This window comes from Vipera berus, assembly GCF_964194415.1.
Source record: "Vipera berus genome assembly, chromosome: 2".
In the NCBI taxonomy this organism is placed as follows: Eukaryota; Metazoa; Chordata; class Lepidosauria; order Squamata; family Viperidae; genus Vipera; species Vipera berus.
The window spans coordinates 9,138,698-9,161,969 of NC_138203.1; the positions used below are offsets into that span (position 1 = coordinate 9,138,698).

Here is a 23,272-nt window from a genome sequence, read left to right on the forward strand (position 1 = left end):
TTGTACATGTAATCCCATAAATTCCAGGTCTTCCTGTTTAAGGGACATCGGGGTGGTCTCTTCATCAAGTGCCATCTTTTCTCTCCCAGACCTTGAGATTTTTCCTGGGGATCTTTCTCCTAGAAGATCACCTTTGGGGAGAGCCCTCTTGAGTGTGGTTACATGATGTATGTCTTCTGCTTTGTGCCATGGCTTTGAGGCAGTCTGGAAGAGTCGGTTGTAGGCATGCCGTGGGGTTTCGGCTTGACCCTGGTCGCCCTCAACCTGGGAACAAGAAGCAGGGGGCAAAAACATTTTCAGTGACTCCTGGACACGCTTGGGAAGACCCCATCGATGGACTGCAGTTCGGTTCTTCATGTGAGCCTCCAGTAGTTTCTGCGTCACAAGACCCAAGAAGAACAAGCTGTTGGTTATTTTAATTGTCACTTTTAACACACCCCACGAAGCGGTGATGGCAATGCCAAGTCCCTCCAGGAGCCGTTCTGGTTCTAAAGGGAGTGCAGCAAAGGCCTGAAGAGATTTTTGAACCATGGATGGTAATCCCCATTCATGCTGTAACTTCTTGCGCCGAACGTGCATCTCCAGAAGGTCCAAAATCTCTGTTTGGACAAAACATGGACCTGTACTTGAGAATCTCAGTTCTTTTGTTCTGGAATCCATTGCATTGGCTGTTTGACTCTCCTGGCCAACATTCTTCTCCAGAGTCCACCTCCTGAGCTTGGACATCTCTAGTGGTGGGCTTCCTACAATAACATTGCCAAACATCTTGTTTAAGGATTTAGTGTAGATACTGGGAAGACCCCAAAGATGCATTAATTGTTTGCATTTAATGTTCAAGTTCATCTTTTCCACAATGTCCTGTTCCAGAAAATACAAGCAAGATGGCCTGGGTTTGATTTCTGAGGACACAAGGGAACATTTAGGAAGAAAAGCATGTTCGATGGGGCCAGAAAACTTCTTATATCTTATTAACTGGAACTTAATCTCCAGAGATTTTTTCTTGAGGTGAGTCTCCAGAGTATATCTAAGCAGATCTTCTAGACATCCCGTGTTATTTGGGAGGAGAATGTTGGTTTCTTCCCACCTTCCACTCTCCACCTGAGTTTCTCCAAATGTGGCTTGAGGTTTCTCCTCTGGAAGTAGTGAGTGAAAAAACTTTACAAACTGATGGACTTTCTGAGGGATGCCCCACTTTTGCTGTAACTTTAGCCGTTGAATGTGGAGCTCCAGGTTTTGTTTGACTTTCTCAGAAAGGAAATGCAACTCTAGATGAAGCAAGGAAATCTGAGTCACCGCCTTTGGAAGATCGCGATGCCACTTGGGTGGTTCTCCAATTAAGCTTCTAAGGGATCTCTGGACCAGGGTAGAATATCCCCACTCATGTTGTAGTCTCTTCTTCTTAACATGCATTTCTAAGTTTTCTCTGACCGCATTTTTGAAAAACAGAGACTTTACTTCTGAAAACTCAACGGGAATCTCTTTGAACCTGACTGAAGACAAAGGTCCTCCAGGACACATAGCTGCCGATGTCTCCACGTACTTTAGCCCCAGGCCCCAGAGGGACGCCAAGCGACCCCGTTGCAAAGTTACTTCGATCTGACCCATGGCTGACAAGCCAAAGGAGAGGCAGGGGCTACGAGTCTGGGGGGTCCTGAGACCAGGAAGGATCAGCTTGGGAAGGGGTTGGCTTGTGGACAACCACACACAACGCCATGAGATTCGTGAGAGAGCAGGGAAGGTTTCCAAGCACACCTCTAAATGTTTCTTCGTCAGGTGGACCTGCAGTTTCTTCAAGACTTTCATTTTTAACATGAGGAGTGGCTGAGCTGGACATAACGGAAGACCCTGATTTTTCCTAATTTTCTCCTCTTTCTTCTTGGGCCTTACAAGGTGCCCTGGTGGTGTTCCTATCCCCAATCTGGGCTGCTGAGAAAAGGGCTTTACTGCCACTCTCTTCTCTTTATAAAGAACATCCGGCAACAGCCGTCGACAGGTTTCGAGGACTCTTCTAGGCAAGCCCCATCTCAGCTGGAGCTTCATCCTCTGAAGATGGAACTCCAGGACGACGCAAGTGTCCTCGGGAAGAAAGGTAAGTTTCCGTGGCAGAGTTTTGACGCGGCTCCTGGTCTTGTAGAGGACGGAAGAACGTGGGGCCATGCTCGGCAGGAAAGCCTTCAGAGATCTCCTGATCACACTCGGGAGACCCCACTCATGCTGCAGTCTCTTTTTTCTCACGTGGGCTTCCAAGGTTTCTCGCCCCCGCTGCGGGAGAAAGGGGGTCTGCGCCCCCGAGAATTCAGAAGCTTCCCTTCTGCATGGGAAGGGCTTGGAGGAAAATGGAGGAGGGGCCATGGCAACCAGGGACTCTACGTAGCACTTTCCCAGATCCCAACAGGAACTCAGGCGCCATCTCTGCACAACCATCTCCATCTTCTTAGCCTCCTGGGGGAGCTCAAAGGGGAGGAAGACCAGGCGAGTTTGCAAGGGTTTGTCCGCATGAGATACCAGCTTGGGCAGAGGTTGGGCGGTCAAACGCGCCAAGAGTCTCCAGGAGCGAAGGGCCACATCTGGAAACACCTCTGCTTGTATTTCGACACACTTCTTAGCCAGGTGGAGTTTCATCTTCATCTGAACTACAGCCAATGATCTCTGGGGCAATGGTGGACCTGTGACCACTGATCTTTTGGCCTTCTTGCCCTGTTTCTGTACTAGAGACGTTTCCCTCTTGGGCAGAGGAAGTGGCCTCATTTGCCTGAGACCCTCTTGGACCCTCCTGGGCAGGTGCCAAAGCTTCAGCTGGACTCTCTTCTTAAGGGACCTGCAGCTCCTCAGTCTGCTGAAGATGATGGTAGAGGGGCCAGAAGAATCTGTCCAGCTACTGATGGAGGAGGTCTCATAAGTGCTGGAGGACAAGCTCGAGAGGTCCTCCGTGTAAACGTCCAGCTCCCCAAGGAAACTGCCCTGGGTCTTTCGATCCTGGAGGCTACATTTCGAGGCCTTCTTCCCTGCTGCAACACTGTCTTCTGTGGTCCCTGCAGAGAAGAATTGTCCCAACATTGGACCTCTTTGGGGAACATCTTTGCCTGTCCCATCTAAAGGTAAAATGGCTAAGGGGCCCAGGTGGTGCTACATGACACAACCTAGGTCAGGGGTAGGCAACCTCGGCTCTTTTATGACTCATGGACTTCAACTTCAACTATGCTGACTCAGGAATTCTGGGAGTTGAAGTCCATGAGTCATAAAAGAGCCGAGGTTGCCTACCCCTGACCTAGAACTAAGGAGGGATTTCCTGACAGTTAGAACAATTAATCAGTGGAACAGCTGGCCTTCAGAAGTTGTGGATGCTCCATCACTGGAGGCTTTTAAGGACACAGCCAATTGTTCAGAATGGGATATGGTCTCCTGCGTGAGCAGGAGGTTGGACTAGAAGACCTCCAAGTTTCCTTCCAGCTCTATTAATTAATCAGTAAAATGGCTTGCCTCCAGAACCTGTGGGTGCTCCATTACTGGAAGTTTTTAAGAGGAGATTGGACAACTATTTGTCCAGGATGAAGTAGGGTCTACTACTTGAGCAGGAGGTTGGACTAGAAGACCTCCAGGATGTCTTCCAACTCTGTTATTCTGTTCCATGCTCGGTTGAAGAGGGCGGCTTGCAAGCTATTTCTCTAAGAGGACAGGGGGTGAATGTTTCAGCTGAATCAAGGAATCTTAGGACTCGGAGGGACCTTTGAGGTCATCTAGTCCAACCCCCTGCTCAAGGCAGGAGACCTTATACCATCCTGAACAAATGGTTGTCCCATCTTTTCTCGAAAACCTCCGGCATCCATGACTCTGGGAGCCAAACTCTTACGCTGATTACAGGTAGTCCTCAAGTTACGACTACGGTTGTGTCCAAAATTTCTGTTGCTAAGAAAGACATTGGTTGGGTGATTTTTGCCCCATTCTGACATGCTTTCTTGCTACAGTTGTTAAATGAAGCACTGCAATTGTAAAGTTGGTCACACGGTTGTCAAGTGAATCTGACTTCCACATTGAGGAAAACTAATTCACTTAAAATTGCGGACTCTGCTTAACAAACACAGCAGTCACTTAACAACCGCCGCATAAAATGTTAAAAAAGCGTATCCAGTCTTGTGATGCCTTGACTTACAAGCACAATGACTTACGGCCATAATCGCAGTTTTGATTATGGTTATAACTTGAGGAGTCGTTGTATGCCCAGTTCTACTGCCTTTGTTTTAAGTTAAATAGTGCCTTTTGTTCATTTTAAATGGTTAGTCCTGGAGTAAGGTGCTGTTGATTACTTTTGATGGATATGCCTTGATTAATACAAGGTAAGCTGTCCTGGGTAGCATTTTTAGAGAAAAGCAAAATTGGAACGAAACAGAGAGGATCGCCCTTTGCAAGGATGACAAGCTCATTGGTGAAGTGATCCATATTTTTGGGAGACAGTTAGGTGTCATGATGATAGCATCAGGCTAGAATCCGGAATCTGGGATCCTGAGTTCTAATGCTGCCTGGGGCACAAAGCCAGATGAGTGGCCTTGGGCCAGCCACTTCCTCTCAGGCCTTGGAAGCAGGGAATAGCAAACCACTTATGAAAAACCTTGGCAAGAAAACTACAGGGCCTTGCCCAGAAGTGGACACAAGGGAACAGAAGAAAGAGACAGAGAAAGGGAGAAGATGATAGCTAGCTAGGGAGATATAAAGAAATAGGGAGATGATAAAGATAGATAGATAGATAGATAGATAGATAGATAGATAGATAGATAGATAGATAGATAGATAGATAGATAGATAGATAGACAGACAGATAGATATAGATAGATAGACAGACAGACAGACAGAGATGGAGAGATAGAGGGATAGAGAGAAAGATGATGGATAGATAGATAGATAGATAGATAGATAGATAGATAGATAGATACATACATACATACATACATAGACAGACAGAGATGGAGAGATAGAGGGATGGAAAGATGATGGATATAGATAGATTGATAGATAGATAGATAGATAGATAGATAGATAGATAGATAGATAGATAGATAGATAGATAGATAGAGATGGAGAGATAGAGGGATGGAGAGAAAGATGATGGATAGATAGACAGAGATGGAGAGATAGAGGGAGAGAAAGATGATGGAGAGAGATAGATAGATAGATAGATAGATAGATAGATAGATAGATAGATACATACATACATAGAGATGGAGAGATAGAGGGATGGAGAGAAAGATGATGGATAGATAGACAGAGAGAGATGGAGAGATAAAGGGATGGAAAGATGATAGATAGATAGATAGATAGATAGATAGATAGATAGATAGATAGATAGATAGATAGATAGATAGATAGATAGATAGATAGACAGACAGACAGAGATAGAGGGATGGAGAGAAAGATGATGAATAGACAGACAGACAGACAGACAGACAGACAGACAGAAAAAGTACTGCAACAAACTGGTGGGTTAAATGCTTGGAAAAACTTAAAACCTTTTCCGATGGTTTTAGTTTCCTGCAGGCTGGCCTCACTTTTCTGCTGAACCTGCAAAGAGACAGAAAAAAGAAAAAAGAAAATCTTTTCTCCAAGTGATGACCAGGACTTAGGGGACAGTGAATGTGTCCAGATGCCCACTCTCTCTCTGGTCACTTGCAGGCCTCTGAATGCTGGGTCATGAAAGGACAGCAAAGGAAACACCCAATGTTCTAACTCAGGGCTTTTCGACCTTTTCACCCATTGTACCACTTTTAGGATATGGCAACATCCGAGTACCACCAATCGCCTAGCAAGGTGTCAAAAACTTGATGACAAAAAAGGAAAAAAGTGATGAAGTACAGGTAGGCCTTGACTTACAACAGTTCACTTAGTGACTGTTTGAAGTTACAACGGCACTGAAAAAGTGCCCCCCAAGCCACAACCAAGCAAGACACCTGCCTGCCCACCCGGTGGCGCTCTTCCTCCTGTCCGAGGTTTTCATTGTTGTGAGCATTTCTGTTGAGGATTGGCAGTGGGGGTGGGGGGCTGTTTGGTTTTTATTTCCCCCCCTCTGCTGGGTGGTTGCAGCAGGTTTTGGTCACTTCACATGACCCTGGGATACTGTGACCGTCATAAATATGAATCAGTTGCCAAGCCTCTGAATGTAAATCACAAGACCCTGGAGATGCTGCAACATTCCAGCTGATCGGCGCTTCTTCTGGGCTCAGAAGCACTGGGATCAGCGCCGAGCTCCAGCTGGAGCCTGGTGCTGATCCTGGTGCTTCCGCTGAGCCCTGACAGCCCTGCAGCTCCAGCCATGTTTCGCTCAGGCTTGTGCGGTGCTGCCACTGGTTCACCTCATTCCCTTCCCCCACTACTTTTCTAGGATGGTCGCGTACCACCTGCCAGGTGCCAGTGTACCACAGGTGGTACCCGTACCACTGGTTGAAAAGCCCTGTTCCAATATTTGAGGGGCTGCCACAAAGAATAGGGGTGTGTGTCAACCTCTTCTCCAAAGCACCCAGAGGCAGAAGAAGAGGCAACGGATGGGAAACTCATCAAGGAGAGAAGCAACCTGGAACTAAGAAGAAATTTCCTGACTGTTAGAACAATTAACCAGTGGAACAGCTTGCCTCTAGAAGTTGTGAATGCTCTCCAACACTGGACGTTTTTAAGAAGAGACTGGACAGCCCCTTGTCTGCAATGTATAGGGTCTCCTGCCTGAGCAGGGGGTTGGACTAGATGACCTCCAAGGTCCCTTCCAAGTCTGTTAGTCTGTTATACACCAGGTTTCTTCAGCATATTCAACTACAGACCTAAGACTCAGGCCTTGAATTCATCTTATTAAGAAAAGTCACATTTTTCTCCCTATGACTTCTTCCCTATGGCACAGATGTCTCAAAAACTTACAGATTCTGCCTTGGGAAACCATTTACGAGGGTCCAAGAGGAATTTCAAGCTGCTTTGGATCAGCTCAAAAGCCACACGCCACACTGTGAAAGTTTTCAAGATTTTCCAGATAATAAAGAAAACTAAGATCAAAGGGGCATTTTTGCCGAGAAGTATAATCAATTTCTGAAGAGCTAAAATGCCAAAACATGGAGCTGCCAGCTCCATACTGGAAAAAAAATATCCAGATAGCTAAAGTCCTGGGCTGGGTTTAAATATAAACAGGGTCTTTGTATGATGTGTTCTGAGCGCATCATAAAGGTCACCACACAGCACTATGCCAGCCCCATCTCAAAAGTCCCTCATCATCCTCTTCCTGCAAATTGTCACATAGAAAAGCCCTCACCTACTTGCTGGAATTCATGATGCTCCACCCTCATGTCTATACATTTATCATCTGTAGTTTATCATCTTAGAAAATCAGAATAGAGCTGGAAGGGACCTTGGAGGTCATCTAGTCCAGCCCCCTGCTCAGGCAGGAGACCCTATTCCATTTCAGACAAATGGTTGTCCGGTGTCTTCTTAAAAACTTCCAGTGTTGGAGCATTCACCGCTTCTGGAGGCAGGTTGTTCCACTGGTTAGTTGTTCTAACTGTTAGGAAGTTTCTCCTTAATTCCAGGTTGCTTCTCTGCTTCATTAGTTTCCATCTGTTGCTTCTTGCCCTGCCTTGGAGAGTAGGTTGACCCCCCTCTTCTTTTTTTAACATATTTTATTGATTTTTAACAATAACAATCTTTTATTGAATTAAATTAAATTAAAAACAATCAATAATAATTAATTTCTAAAATTCCATAATATATTAATGATATTTTTCCTGGATCTTCTCTTCTTCCAGTAGTATTCTCCCTTTTGTCAACATCAAACAAATCCAATACTTTCAATGCATACAAGGTTAAATATAAACATTTTTCTTGGGTTTGTACAAATAACAATAACATCAACGTATAACATCTTTTCTAATTGGCTTATGTTTCAATTGCATTTATAAAGGCCATCTTATTGAGTCACTATGTGTCCTGTTTTCAAGATTCTTATTTAAGCTTAGTTTTCCCTCAGTGTTCAAACCATTTTTATCAGTCATGATTTTCTCAGTTAATTGCCTTTACACAGCTAAACTTTTCATTCACACACCCCATCCCAATATTTTTACATTTCATATGTTATAAAAGATACTATACTACTTGCATGTCTTATCCCTCTTACTGCAGGGCCCCTCTATATCCAAAATTTATCTATTCTTTTAACCATATTCAAACAAGTGTTTAATCATATAGTACTCCATCTGGTAAATCGAGTCAAATCTCTTGAATCTAATTATAGCTTTCTTCTTTTGCCAAGTAGCTTTCCAAGTCAGTATGTTCAGCTTGCCAGGGGATTCTTCCTGTATTTAATAATAATCATAATAATCATAATCATAATAATAATAATAATAAAGTTGGAAGGGACCTTGGAGGTCATCTAGTCCAACCCCTGCTCAGGCAGGAAACGTTATACCATTTCAGACAAATGGCTGTCCAGTCTCTTCTTAAAAACCTCCAGTGTTGGAGCATTCACCACCTCTGGAGGCAGGTTGTTCCACTGGTTAATTGTTCTAACTGTCAGGAAGTTTCTCCTTAGTTCCAGGTTGCTTCTCTCCTTGACTAGTTTCCATCCGTTGCTTCTTGTCCTGCTTTCAGGTGCTTTGGAGAATAGCTTGACTCCCTCTTCTTTGTGGTAGCCCCTGAGATATTGGAACACTGCTATCATGTCACCCCTCACCCTTCTCTTCATTAAACTACACATACCCAATTCCAGCAACTGTTCTTTGTATGTTTTAGTCTCCAGTCCCCTAATCATCTTTGTTGCTCTTCTCTCTTTCTAAAGTCTCGACATCTTTTTTACATCGTGGTGACCAAAACTGGATGCAGTATTCCAAGTGTGGCCTTACCAAGGCATTGTAAAGTGGTATTAACACTTCACACGATCTTGATTCTATCCCTCTGTTAATGCAGCCTAGCATTGTGTTGGCTTTTTGGCAGCTGCAGCACACTGCTGGCTCATATTGAAGTGATTGTCCACTAGGACTCCGAGACCTCTCTCACAGTTACTACTATCGAGCAAGGTACCACCTATACTATACCTGTGCATTTGGTTTTTCTTGCCTAAATGTAGAACCTTACTTTTTTCCATCATTGAATTTCATTTTGTTAGATAGCACCCAATGTTCAAGTCTGTTAAGATCCTGCTGTATCTTAAGCCTGTCTTCTGGAGTGTTGGCTGTTCCTGCCAGCTTCGTGTCGCCTGCAAATTGGATGAGTTCCCCATCTATCCCCTCGTCCAGATCACTGATGAAGATGTTGAAGAGCACTGGGCCCAGAACAGAGCCCTGGGGCACCCCACTACACACTTCCCTCCATGTAGATGCGGTTCTATTGAGGACCACACGCGGACTTTGCCTGCCGGTCAGCCAGCTACAAATCCATCTGGTGCGGCTAGCCCACATTTTCCTATCTTATCAAGTGGTAGGTTGTGGTTTACGTTATCAAATGTCTTACTAAAGTCCAAGTTGCACCCTTTTATGTTTACAGAAAATAGAATAAGAACGTTATTGTACTATGAATAAATCGGCATACATTAAAATGAGATTTTCGTTGCATATAGCTCTCAATATACACAAATAACAATTGCAAGAGCCTTGACTGCAAAAGAAAAATAAAAATATTGATGAAAGCGATCACCGCACCATAAGCAATCCCCAAGCAGATTTATACAAAAGCTGAACGATGGGAAAAACCTGAGTGATGATAAACCACGTTTCTTGGTCAAGGAAGAAGCAAACCTTGCAGAGTTTTTACAAGCTTCTAAAGCCACGCGACGGGGGCGTTCCGGAAGAGAGAGTTCCGCCCACAGCAGCTCTGGCCAATAGGAAGAAAAGGGCGGCCCTCCCTCTTTGCGCAGGCGCGAGTCTTTCCCCGCGCTCTGCGTTGTAGCGCATGCGTGGTCCATCATTCGCGCTGAGGAAGCCGGGTGGGCGCCATTTTGGTTGCGGCCCGGCGGCGCCGTTGGCGGCGGCAATTGGTGAGCGGAGGAAGGTTTGGGCTGGGGATGATGGGAGTGAGTGCCCGAAGCCTAGGGAGACCAGTGGTGAGGCGAAAAAAGTCCGGGCCCGCGTTCACATGTTTCTGGGTCAGCCCGGGTTGGTCCCTCAGCAGTTCTGAGGGGAATCCGCGGCTCGGCGCTTTGCCGTGAGGTGCGTTTTTATTTAATTTATTATTTTTTATTTCGCCTTGATGGAATTTTTATCCTGCTTTTTATGTATTTGGGATAACTCAAGGTAGCAAATTTGCCTGATCCTATTTTCCCCACAACAACCCTGCGAGGTGGGCCTGCCTGGCCTGAGAGAAAAACCGAGCCAACATTCCTCCCACCCCCAGAAAGACCATTTATACAGCACACTGCAAAAGAGGGGGATCCAGTTCAAACAAACCAAAATATCTGCAATATTATTTCATTATCAGCAATTGATTAATATTGGTGAGTTACTTCACCACAATAATTCGCTAATATATTCAGGAATATTACTGAATGGTCTCTGTAATCCAGATAATAAGCACAGAGTGATAGTCTTAATTAATATTACTTTGCTACAGTAATTCAGGAATATTAGTGAATTGTTTCGCTGCAGCCCAAATAATATACGTAAAAGGTAGCCATCTAATTAATATTTCACAAGCATAATTTACTAATATAACCCTCGACTTACGACCACAATTGAGCCCAAAATTTACGTTGCTAAGCAAGACAGCTGTTGTGAGCTTTGCCCCATTTTACAACCTACCTTGCCACCGTTGCTAAGCAAATCAAACGGGTTGTTCAATTAGTCGCCCGGTCGTTAAGTGAATCTGGCTTCCCCGTTGACTTTGCTTGTCAGAAGGTTACAAAAGGATCACGTGACCCTGCAACTGTCATAAATGTGAGACAGTTGCCAAGCATCTGGATTTTGGGGAGGCTACAGTGTGAAAAATGATCTTGTCATTTTTTTCCCCACTGCCCTTGTAACTTCAAATGATCACTGAATAAATGGTTATAAGTCAAAGATTACCTGTGGTACAAGGCTTTCTCTAATATTCCATTTAAAAGTACAACAGCAACTCGTCCTCTCTTTCAAAGGAAATGAGAGGATGGAGTTGTGTGATTAATTGAATACTGATTGCATCAACTGATTAAAATTGATGGCTTAAATGACAGAACATTTTCTTCTAGATTTGCATAGCACTGATTGTTGAACATGAGATATTAATGAAGAACGCTTAAAGGTAAACCAGCACACGCTTGTTTGCCTGCTCTGCTTAATAAAACATTTATTTTTTATGACATTTATATTCTGCCCATCTCAATCCGCAAAGTGTCTTTGGGTGGCTTAAAATTCACTTGCTGCACATAAGCAACATTACATAGAATAACAGAGTTGGAAGGGATTTTGGAGGTCTTGTAGTCCAAACTCCTGCTCAAGCACTTATACCAGAGGTCCCCACCTTTTGGGCACCAGGGACCGGTTCCGTGGAGAGAGGTTTTTCCACGGACCTGAAGGTGCATGGTTTTGTGTGCTGCCTGCATCCCACAGATGGGGCTTTGCTTGTTTGTGCGGACCGGTTGCTGGAATGCCACAGCCTGGTACTGGTCCACGGACTGGGGTCTGGGGACCCCTGACATACCATTTCAGACAAGTGACTGTCCAATCTCTTCTTAAATGCCTCCAGTGTTGGAACACCCACAACTTCTGGAGGCAAGTTGTTCCACTGATTAACTGTTCTCATTGTTAGGAAGTTTCTCCTTAATTCCAGGTTGCTTTGCTCCTTGAATAGTTTCCATCCATTGTTTCTTGTCTTGCCTTCAGGTCCTTTGGAGAATAGGTTGACCCCCTCTTTTTTGTGGCAGCCCCTCAAATCCTGGAATACTGCTCTCATGTCACCCCTGGTCCTTCTTTTCTCTAAATTGGCCATACCCAATTCCTGCAACCATTCTTCATATGTTTTTGTCTCCAGGCCCTTAATCATCTAGTTGCTCTTCTTTGTACTTTTTCCAAAGTCACAACATGTTTTTTGTAAAGTGGTGACCAAAACTGGATACTGTGTGGCCTTACTAAGACTTTATAAAGCAGTACTAATATTTCATATGATTTTGATTCTATACCTCTGTTTATACAACCCAGGATTGTATTAGCTTTTTTTGGCGGCTGCTGCACATGGCTGGCTCATGTTTAAGTGATCGTCCACTGGGACTCCCAAGGTCCCATTTCTCTTTCTTGTTCTTCTTGAAATCCTCCAGTGATGCGGCACCCACAACTTTTGAAAGCAAGCCAAAAGCATTAGTTATATATGGGTGACTGAAGCTTCCCCTTATGCATTATTAACGAGGGTGTGAATAAGAGCAGGAATAAGGATGCTTTAATATGACGAAGGCACCTTGGAGTGAGTTGAAACATTGATCTGGCTTGTCTTTGCTAAACAGTGTTTTCGGTAATTATTGTTTCATTGTACAGTTATCTCCTTTCCTTTTTTCCTTTTATTCTCATTATTTATTGGGCTTACATGCCACCCATCTAGCCTAGAGCCGACCCTAAGCAGCTTACAATAAAAAAAAGCTCAAGATGAAACATTTAAGCATAATAACCATAAATATTAACACTAGGATTAAGTTGAAATTGCAAGCTGGGAAGAAAGGGAAGAAGATGCAGAAAAGGAGGAGGTGGGGTCTTAGCACATTAACCACCTCCAGAGTGAGATGCCCCAGTTGGGGGCCCAGGCCAGCTGGCAGAGCCAGATCTTCAGGCCCTTTCAGGACGTGTGCAAATCTCACCTGCGGGGTGGTGGATGATATTTCAAAGGGCAGAAGCCACAGCAGAAAACGCTCTTCTCCTGGCCCCCACCAGCTGGAATGTCTTGAGTGCCATGGTCTGTAGTAGACCTCTTCTGCTAGCACAATAAGGATAACCTGGGCCCATGCCTGAAGGGTTTTTATCACCCTTGAAGATGGAACAAGGGACTGGGGATAAACCTCGTCGTGTTCAGCGGGGTAAATTCCCAGATTTCTAAGACTTTGCATCCGTAATCCTATAGCATAATTGGATCCTGAAATGCCATTTCTGTCCTTGTTCCTTACAGCACTGCAAACCATGGAGAATTACCAGAAGTCCAAGGTAGTGGAGAAGCCTTCTCCTCTCCCTTTCACCAGCTTGCCCTCAGACATCATTGAAATGAAAGTGAAGGATGGAAGCAAGATCCGGAATCTGATGGGCTATGCCATTGGCAAGATGGAGCAAGAGACGAGGAGACAGATGCTCTTCAGCGGGGTTGGCAAAGCCATCAACAAGACCATCACCTGCGTGGAGATTATGAAGCGGCGGCTCAAGGATCTTCATCAGATCACAAAAGTGTTCTTTCATCAAATAGAGGAGATCTGGGAATCCATTGTGCCAGAGGCTGGCCTGGATCCCTTGACTGTGAAACGAAATATCCCTGCCATTTGCGTTTTGCTGAGCAAAGAGCCCCTAGATCATCAGGAGCCAGGTTATCAGGCTCCGGGATCTTTTGATGCTTTCTGGTTGGAAACGCTGAATTCGGAGTCCCAAAGTCAGCCGAAAAGGAAGAAGGGGGCGGGAGAGGGGCAAGCCATGCAGGAAAGCACCCTTCCTCTGCCTTATGATAAGAATCCCAAAACAAGCCTCAGTCGAGCTGACAGAATTACTTAACCTACAGAGCAAAAGAAAGCCGGACAGTTTTTCGTGTTGAGAGAGAAAAAGGGAGAACCTTGGAATGGAAAGAGGCTGATTTAAAGGAAGCGGAAGAAAAGAGGCTGAGATTTCAGAACTTCCTGGGTCGGGTTGATCATCGGCATCTAGCAAAAGGGCTCTTTTCTTCCTTTCAGAGGGAAACAAATGCTCTGGTGGATTGTTCTAGTGGTCGAAACAATAATGATGAAAAAAAGCCTTCCTGGTTGGAGGAGATGTGGAAAATCTGTGCCTGTTTACCAAGAAGGTAGCTATGACGTTTGCCTGATTTCCTCAGTGGATGACTTGGATGTTACCTTAGGATCTAATTCTGTGAAAGGGCAGGTATTTCCTGGTTCCAAAATTGGATGGTGACAGGGGAAGGAGGCCCTGTTTTTCGTGGTATTCTTTGGCTTTAGCACAGGGCTCTCCAAACTTGGCGACTGTAAAACTAGTGGATTTCAACTCCCAGACCGCATGCTGGCTGGGGGATTCTGGGAGCTGAAGTCCACAAGTTGTCAAGTTTGGAGACCACACACACACATACACACACACACACCACGTTGTAACCTAAGCATCTGCCTTCCTGTATAGTCAAGATTATCGTGTTTGATTCAGCGTAAAGATGAGGCGGTCTCGATTGCCCAACATGCAGAGGGTGCAGCTTAGTATGTCTAAAGACAGTTGGAAAAATGCTGAGGTTATTTGATTGTTAAAAAAACATAAGATTGCACAACAATACTATTTTATTTTTTAAATTTTTAATTATTATTTTTTTCAATGTTTGAAAAATGTTGATCTATGAAAGGGTTGTTGCTACTTGCTGATACTTATCTCCAGTAATTCTGTTTCCCTCCATAAGTGTTTCCTGAGGAAATGTAAAATGTTATGAAGAGCAGCTTCTTTTTGGTCTTGGTGGCCACAAAGGCGAGGACCTGAGGCCTTCTCACCACAACCCTGACCCCCAGTGGCCTCCCCAAGGAGGAAACTGGAGCAGAGGGCATGAAGTTCCTGTGGGACCTGAGGAGAATCCAGGACATCCCCAGCAGATGCTGGAGCCTCTTGGCTAGCCAGTGAGACTCTAAGCTCTGAATCATAGCTTCTTCCATGAAGGAGACGGACACAGATGGAAAGTGCATCTCCTCTACCTTGGCAGCCTCGGGAGAAGCTGGCTTGGAGCTTCTGCTACTCTTCTGCTTTTGAAGGACCCTTTTGTGGTGCTTAAGGGACCTGCAGCTCCTCAGTCTGCTGAAGATGATGGTAGAGGGGCCAGAAGAATCTGTCCAGCTACTGATGGAGGAGGTCTCATAAGTGTTGGAGGACAAGTTCGAGAGGTCCTCCGTGAAAAACGTCCAGCTCCCCAAGGAAACTGCCCTGGGTCTTTCGATCCTGGAGGCTACGTTTCGAGGCCTTCTTCCCTGCTGCGACACTTGCCACATGCTGGATTGTATCAGTGGATGCTGTGCCCTCTGGGCCAAAGGAAATAGGTCCCAGGCAGGCAGAGGTCACACTGGAGGACCAGAGGCAGGACTCCTGTTCTTCCTCTACTGAGGTGGCAGTGGAGACTTTGGTTTCCTTGCAAGGCCTGGGAGAAAGCAGGAATCTGGATTTGGTGTGGCCACAGTGCTCTGTGCGTTGCCAATAAATTAGCTGCCAGGCGTCCTGAGCTACTCGCAGGCACACGATTCAAGGACTCTTCTGGGCAAGCCCCATCTCTTTTGTAGCTTCATCCTCTGAAGGTGGAACTCTAGGAAGTTGGTGACTTTTGGAGGAAGGAAAAGTAGCTCTCGAGGGAAGACGGAGGCTTGAGTGACAGCCTTTGAAGGACGCAGTGAGGACATGCGGCCACTGAAGTTCCTCAGGGAACTCTGGACCAGGAAAGGAAGACCCCACTGGTGCTGTATCGTTTTCTTCCTAAGGTGCATCTCCAGGACCTCCCTGGCTGATGGCTGGAAGAACGGGGTCTTCCCTTCTGCAAAACAAAAGCCAAACTCCCTGGTCCCATCAGACAGACGTGGCCTCTGTGCATCCAATCTGGATTTGGTGTGGACACAGTGCTCTGCGTTACCAATAAATTAGCTGCCAGGCGTCCTGAGCTACTCGCAGGCACACCTGGCAGTGCAGGTCTTTGCAGAGCAATTGACGGAGACGCTGGTAGGACGTCAGACGGACACTGTCTTCTGTGGTCCCTGCAGAGAAGAATTGTCCCAACATTGGACCTCTTTGGGGAACATCTTTGCCTGTCCCATCTAAAGGTAAAACGGCTAAGGGGCCCAGGTGGTGCTACATGACACAACCTAGGTCAGGGGTAGGCAACCTCGGCTCTTTTATGACTCATGGATTTAATAATTTAATAATTTAATTTGTATACCGCCCTTCTCCCGAAGGACTCAGGGCGGTGAACAGGGCAATACATAATAAAAAAACAGAATACAAAAATTAAAAAGTGATTAAACCATTATGCCCGTAATAATTAATACATATTAAAAATTAAAACTAATTATAAAAACCCAACCCCATCCCGTCAGACCAGGCCAGCTTGTTCAAAAAAGGTTTTGAGATCGCGCCGGAAGGAGCGACGGTCGGGGGCCATCCGGAGCTCGACCGGTAAGCGGTTCCAAAGGTCTGGCGCGCCCACAGAGAACGCTCTCCCCCTGGGGGCCACCAATCGGCATTCTTTGATCGGAGGCACCCTGAGGAGGCCCTCTCTGTGGGAGCGCACTGGACGGAGGGAAGTTGACGCCGGCCGCAGGTGTTGCCGTAGGTAATCCGGACCCATGCCATGAAGGGCTTTGTAAGTCATCACTAACACCTTGAACCTCACCCGGAGAGCAACCGGTAGCCAATGCAGCTCGCGGAGCAAAGGTGTAACATGGGAGTATCGGGAAACCCCCAAGACAACTCGTGCGGCTGCATTCTGCACCAGTTGAAGTCTCCGGGTGGACCTCAAGGGCAGCCCCATGTAGAGAGCATTACAGTAGTCTAGACGAGAAGTCACGAGCGCATGAGTGACTACGCAAGGCATCCCGGTCTAGATAGGGCCGCAACTGGCGCACCAGGCGGACCTGGGCAAAGGCCCCCCTAGTCACAGCTCCAATATGTTCTTCCAAAGAGAGCTGTGAATCTAGAAGGACCCCCAAGTTGCGAGCCCTATCTACGGGGGGTAATAGCTCACCCCCCATGGCCAGAGATGGAATAATCGGAATTTCCCGGGATGCCGGCATGAACAGCCACTCAGTCTTGTCAGGCTTGAGTCAAAGCCTGTTCCTCCCCATCCAGACCTGGACCGCCTCCAGGCAGCGGGACATCACGTCGAGGGCATCACTGGGGTGGTTTGGGGTCGAAATGAAAAGCTGGGTATCATCAGCATATTGATGATACCCAACTCCGAAACCACGAATGATCTCACCCAGCGGCTTCATATAGATGTTGAACAGGAGAGGCGAGAGAACCGATCCCTGAGGAACTCCACAAATGAAAGGTCTCAAGGTCGATCTCTGCCCCCCTGCCAACACCGACTGCGAACGTCCCAGAAGGTAAGAGGAGAACCACTGGAGAACTGTGCCTCCCACTCCTAACCCCCTGAGACGTCGCAGCAGTTCTCTCCAGTTCTCTCGTTCCATCTCCCCACACAGGCAAAAGTCTCTCTGTAAAATTCCAGGTTCGCCAAAAAAGCCGGAGCCCCTCACGGAGCTCGAGCAAGGACGTCCGCCATCTTGCGCATGCGTAGACTTAATTTGCTGTGATGCAGCAAATTTGCTATCCAAAACATTTTTTTCTTCAACTTCAACTTCAGCTATGACGTTTGCCTGATTTCCTCAGTGGATGACTTGGATGTTACCTTAGGATCTAATTCTGTGAAAGGGCAGGTATTTCCTGGTTCCAAAATTGGATGGTGACAGGGGAAGGAGGCCCTGTTTTTCGTGGTATTCTTTGGCTTTAGCACAGGGCTCTCCAAACTTGGCGACTGTAAAACTAGTGGATTTCAACTCCCAGACCGCATGCTGGCTGGGGGATTCTGGGAGCTGAAGTCCACAAGTTGTCAAGTTTGGAGACCACACACACACACACACCCCGTTGTAACCTAAGCATCTGCCTTCCTGTATAGTCAAGATTATCGTGTTTGATTCAGCGTAAAGATGAGGCGGTCTCGATTGCCCAACATGCAGAGGGTGCAGCTTAGTATGTCTAAAGACAGTTGGAAAAATGCTGAGGTTATTTGATTGTTAAAAAAAACGTAAGATTGCACAACAATACTATTTTATTTTTTAAATTTTTAATTATTATTTTTTTCAATGTTTGAAAAATGTTGATCTATGAAAGGGTTGTTGCTACTTGCTGATACTTATCTCCAGTAATTCTGTTTCCCTCCATAAGTGTTTCCTGAGGAAATGTAAAATGTTATGAAGAGCATTTTCCCTTTGTAGCTGATGTAACTTCATGTACCTCTGAAAGCACTGATGCTCGAGTGGGCAGGGGCAGGAATTTTATCCGTTTGACTGCATTGACAATACTGATGGATTATTTGTATTCAATCAAACCATTAAAAAAAATCACATTCTTAGTACTTTTGAGGCTCGCATCTCGTTATTAACAACATAACAAAAACCTAGGAGCCTAAAGCCTTAGCTGTCTAGCATTCTGTTTTCAGTGTCCAACCACAATTTTCTGAGTTGAAACAAGGAGATTTGATCTTTTCTTGGCCATCATTCAAAAATAATTTGTAGGATGTGTGTTCCAAGTTTCCAGTTAGGCCTACAGCCCTCCTGGAATATTCTAGTGGTCTTCCATTCACTTTCCAGACATTTTGCTGCTTAACTGTTTCAAGATCAGTCAGAGCAGCTAACAGGTTGAGCTAAGAAAGCTGAGTTTGTAATGTCATCTCTGCTCATAAAGTGACTTTTATCTCACAGATCTGAGATACAAATTCACAACTGAAACACATTTCAGATGAGAATTGGGAAGTTGCTGCTGAAAGAAGAAAAAGTTTGCCTGTTTCCAGAACATTATGATTGGCACAAAATGAATGATAGTAAGTCCACTTAGCAAGTTTAGGATAGTGGTGGAACTGCAGAACTGACCTAGTTAAGCATGTTGTAAAATTCTGTCAGTGTGAATGTTCTTGAATGCCCAAGCAGTAAATACTTCCAATTATTAGAATCCAGCTTATAGGTAATCTCTGCTAACCAAAACAGTCTTGCTCTTTTTCTAGATTTCCTTGATAATGTTCTACAGTTCATGACATTGGATTTTCAAATATACTGTGCCAAAGATTTAGCAGTCATAGGTTGACAACATGTAGCTAAAAACTAAGAGAACAGAAAGAATTGAGAAATAAGAATTACAGATATTCCTTGACTTACGACCACATCTGAGCCAAAAATTTATGTTGCTAAGCAAGATAGTTAAGTGACTTGCCTCATTTTACAACCTTTCTTAGCACAGTTGTTGAGTAAATGACTCCAGCATTAGTATCACGGTTGTAAAGCGAATCAGGCGTCCCCATTGACTTAGCTAGTTGGAAGGTCTCAAAGGGGATCACATGACATTGCAACCATCAAAAAGACATGCCAGTTGCCAAGCTGCTCTTTGCCCACAATGATTGTTCTTAATCCCTCAGTGCCCTCCGACATCTAACATTTCCTTTCCACTGAAATTATGGCCTGATGGATTATCTTGATTTAAAAAAAAAAATCCAGTTCATTGCTTGCTGTATCTCTTGCTGAACTTGATGCTTTCTTGAATCTAGTATATTTGGATTTAATGCAGTCAAATTGCAGAATTGGGAACATTTATTTCTGCTTCTACAATCATAGCTTGAGACTGGGCTTGAATTTAGGCTGAAAGTGCAGGAGAGATCAGAGCGAGGCTATTTGCTGCAACCATATGCACGGATGCAAAAGCATTCTGCACTTGAGTGAACTCATGAAGAATTTTAGTACCGGTAAATCTTGATAAGAGATTAGAAAAGAATTTCAGCAAAGCATTTGATATAGTTCCACATAACAAGCTCATTAAAAAGTTGTACAGGCCAGGTTTTAGCCACTGTGTGTTTCAATTGATAAGAAATTGACCCAGGGATAAATCCCAGCGTGTGATTGTTAATGGACCAGGGACCAGTCACAAGTGATGTACCACAAGGCTCAGTCCTAGGTCCTGTTCGGTGTGTTTGTAAGTGATAAAACAGAAGGATTGCTAAGTAAGGTTTGCTTGTTTTTTGCTGAGGACACGAAGGTGTGTAGTAGAGTTGATGGGGTACTTATAACATGGGAAATGATTTGCCGTTGCTGAAAAATTGGTCAGAAATGTGGAAATTGTAGTTCACAGTTTCTAAATGTAAGATCACACACTTGGGGAAAAACAAGCGCTGGGGGCACAGTGTTAGAATAATAGAAGAAAAAGATTTAGGAGACATTCCCAACTGCAGCAACAGTTCTTCCTATACTGTATTTCAGCCTCCACCTTCTGAATCAACTTTGTTGCTCTTTCCTGTACTCTTTCTGGAATCTCAACATCTTTTTTTACATCGTGGTGACCAACACTGGATGCACTATTCCAAGTGTGGCCTTACCAAGGCCTTATAAAATGGCATTAACGCTTCACGTGATCTTGATTCTATCCTTCTGGATGACTGCAAAATGAACAATCGGTGTGGCCAGGCAGCCGTGAAGACAACCCAAATCCTGGGATGTGTCGCTAAAAGAATCGCTAGCAAGAAAAGGGAGGTCCTAGGACTTTAGTCAGACCCCCACTTGGAGTACTGTGTCCAGTTCTGGAGACCTCACTTAAAAAGAGATTCATAAGATTGAGCGGCAAGTCCAGAGAGCGGCAACAAAAATGACACAAGGTCGAATAAAACACGAATATCGGCAGCCTGAAGCACAGAAGGGAGAAGGGGGTCATGATTGAAATCTTAAACTCCCAGGTGATTAAGGGGAGCGCATAAAAATAAATGTCATGCATTGGAAGCCCATTCAGGGAAATTTTACACCTGGGGTCTGAATTAAGTCTCTTAAAAGAGTAAGGTTGTCGCAGCCAAGATTATTGCAGAAAACAATTGAAAAAGCATTCAGGCTACTTTCAGTCCTTCCTCTGGAACTGAATGCCGGAATTTAATACCGGATAGTCCTTGACTTACGACCACAACTGAGTCCAAAATCCCATTGTTAAGCAAGACAGTTTTCCAGTGGGTTTTACCCCATTTTACTTTCTTCCCACAGTTAAGTCAATCACTGCAGTGTTCAGTTACTATCACGGTTACTAAAGGAATCCGGCTTCCCCGTTGACTTTGCTTGTCAGAAGGTCGCAAAAGGGGATATAACATGACCCAGGTTGCGGCAGCTGTCATAAATACGAGCCAGTTGCCAAGCGGCTGAATTTTGATCACGTGACCCTGGGGATGCTGCAACGTCGTAAGTGTGAAAAGTCCTAAATATCTTCTTTTAGTACTGTTGTCACTTCAAACGGCCACTAAACAAACTGTTGTAAATCAAGGACTACCAATAGAGTAGAGCAGGGGTGTCAAACTCAATTTCATTGAGGGTCGCATCAGCACTGCGGTTGCCCTCAGGGCCGGGTGGGTATGGCCAGGGTGGGCGTGGCCTACTGGGTGGGCGTGGCTAGAGTGCGTATGGCTTACTGGGTGAGCATGGCCAGCTCTACATCGTTCACATCAAGGGTGCCTATGGGGGCCTGGGCAGGAGTGGGACAGATCTGAGGGTCTCTGGCAGAAGGAGGGTCTCTGGGCCAGGGCCAAGGGAGTGGGGGCCGTTCCCTCACTGTTTCCAGGATGGCTTCGCGGGCTGCATGAAACCACTTCACGGGCCGGATCCAGCCCCCGGTCCTTGTGTTTGACATGTCTGGAGTAGAGGGACGCGGTGGCTCAGTGGGTTAGGACGCTGAGTTTGTCGATCAGAAGGTCGGCAGTTTGGCGGGTCAAACCCGAGTGCCGCGTAGCAGAGTGAGCGCCTGTTACTCGTCCCAGCTTCTGCCAACCTAGCAGTTCGAAAGCACGTAAAAATGCAAGTGGAAAAATAGGGACCACTCCGGTGGGAAGGTAACAGCGTTCTGTGCGCCTTTGGTATCTAGTCATGCCGGCCACATGACCACGGAGACGTCCTTGGACAAGCGCTGGCTCTTCGGCTTTGAAACGGAGAGTCGCGGGGGAACCTTTACCTTTACCAATAGAGCACCTGAAACTCCACATTAAGATGGCTCCTGGTTTGGTTCGCAAAAGAACATTAAGGCTTGGTCAACCTTACTGAGTTCTTTGATTCCATCTGAAGGCTCTTTCCTTTTCCTCATGTGTTGTGTTACGTTTTGTTGCCGGGACACTTCTGGTGAAACCAGCTAATGGAAAGTATCAGGGACAAGCAGAAGGGACCCCTGTGTTTCTTATTGTCCCATCAGCTCAGGACCCCCAAGGACCAACCAGGTTTTTGGCCAACTAGCCACAAACAGTGATTCACCTCCTGGATAGATCTGTCTGAAGACATCCACATTTCCCACGGGAAAGACTTCCATCCCGTCTGCACATTGATTAACGATTATATTTTGAGAATTTAGAAGCTGCCCTTTTGTTCCAAAGTGCATCTCCAGGCAGTATTTGCAAAAATCAATGTAATTCCAACACAGAACAATAAAACCGAGATGAAGCAAAACGCCTCTCTAGCCGAACAGGTTTTCACTTAAAACATAAAAGAAGTTTCAACCAACACCAGACCGAGTGTATGCAGGTTGCTCCTGAGGAAAGGCAAGGAGGTGAAACTTAATTATTCTTTTTAATTGTGCCCTCCAAAGGAGAGGAAGAATATCACAGAAATGGGGTGAGCCTGATATCGTCACCCTGTTTGTGTCAAGAGGAACCGGGATGTTTTTAAATTCAGAATAGGGGTGTTAAGCCTAACAAAGCTTTTAACACATCTCTTTGCAACTTAACCTCCTTTTTTAAAAACCATGCACATACTCACTTGCACGCACATCGCACAGAAAGACTGTGGAAAAGCACACATTTGCTGCTGAATTTCAACAATGAGCTTGGAAGGGGTCCAGAACAGAGGAGTGTGTGTCTCTGTGTGTGTTATTCCCATTGTTCTGGGTCCTTTTTATTCCCTTCGCCTCCTGGCTGCTTCTCTCACACAAAAAAGGCAAAGCAACAGGGGAAGAAAAACAGTTGGATCCCAGTAAATCCAGACAGTGTTCATTCTTTAAAGAATGCTCAGATATTTGTTCCGCAGGTGTTGTGATTCAGGGTCAGCCTGTGGGTTCGGCAGTTGGGTCGGATGACTCAGATGAGGGGGAGGAGGGGGGTGTTGAAGAAGAACTTGCTGATGATGGCTTGGAGGCTCCGCAGAGCCCCCAGCCAGGCCCCTCTTACTTGGTGGAGACCCAGCTGTGTGAGCCCGACAGTGTGGATGAAGATGACCCACAGCTGGCCCTGTTCAAGGACGCCCGACGCAGGAGGCAGTCAAGTAGGAGCAAGCAGAGAAAGGCTGTGGGACTTCTCGGAAGGAGGCAAAGAGAGGCCACGCCCTGAACTCTTATAAAGGGAGTGTTTGGGGGAGGGCTGGTTTGCTGAAAGCAACCGCTCC

General features: G+C 45.6%; 1 protein-coding gene and 1 pseudogene across 5 annotated transcripts in view; one reads left to right on the plus strand and one right to left on the minus strand.

Moving 5' to 3' along the window:
- The window catches only part of LOC308663111 (uncharacterized protein), a 30,268-nt gene extending 15,502 nt beyond the window's left edge, over positions 1 to 14,766 (plus strand). For 3 of the 4 annotated variants that reach the window (XM_081319292.1, XM_081319293.1, XM_081319294.1), the window contains one exon: positions 13,078 to 14,721. In XM_081319292.1, coding sequence (XP_081175418.1) covers positions 13,078 to 13,664 — 587 coding nt within the window. In that variant the 3' untranslated portion in view covers positions 13,665 to 14,721. Of the gene's footprint in view, positions 1 to 13,077 lie in introns of all 4 variants that reach the window. The other variant, XR_014025291.1, reaches the window with a different exon arrangement.
- LOC308663096 (NACHT, LRR and PYD domains-containing protein 3-like) overlaps positions 1 to 23,272 on the minus strand; it is a 120,205-nt pseudogene that overhangs the window by 69,589 nt on the left and 27,344 nt on the right. The window lies entirely within an intron of this gene.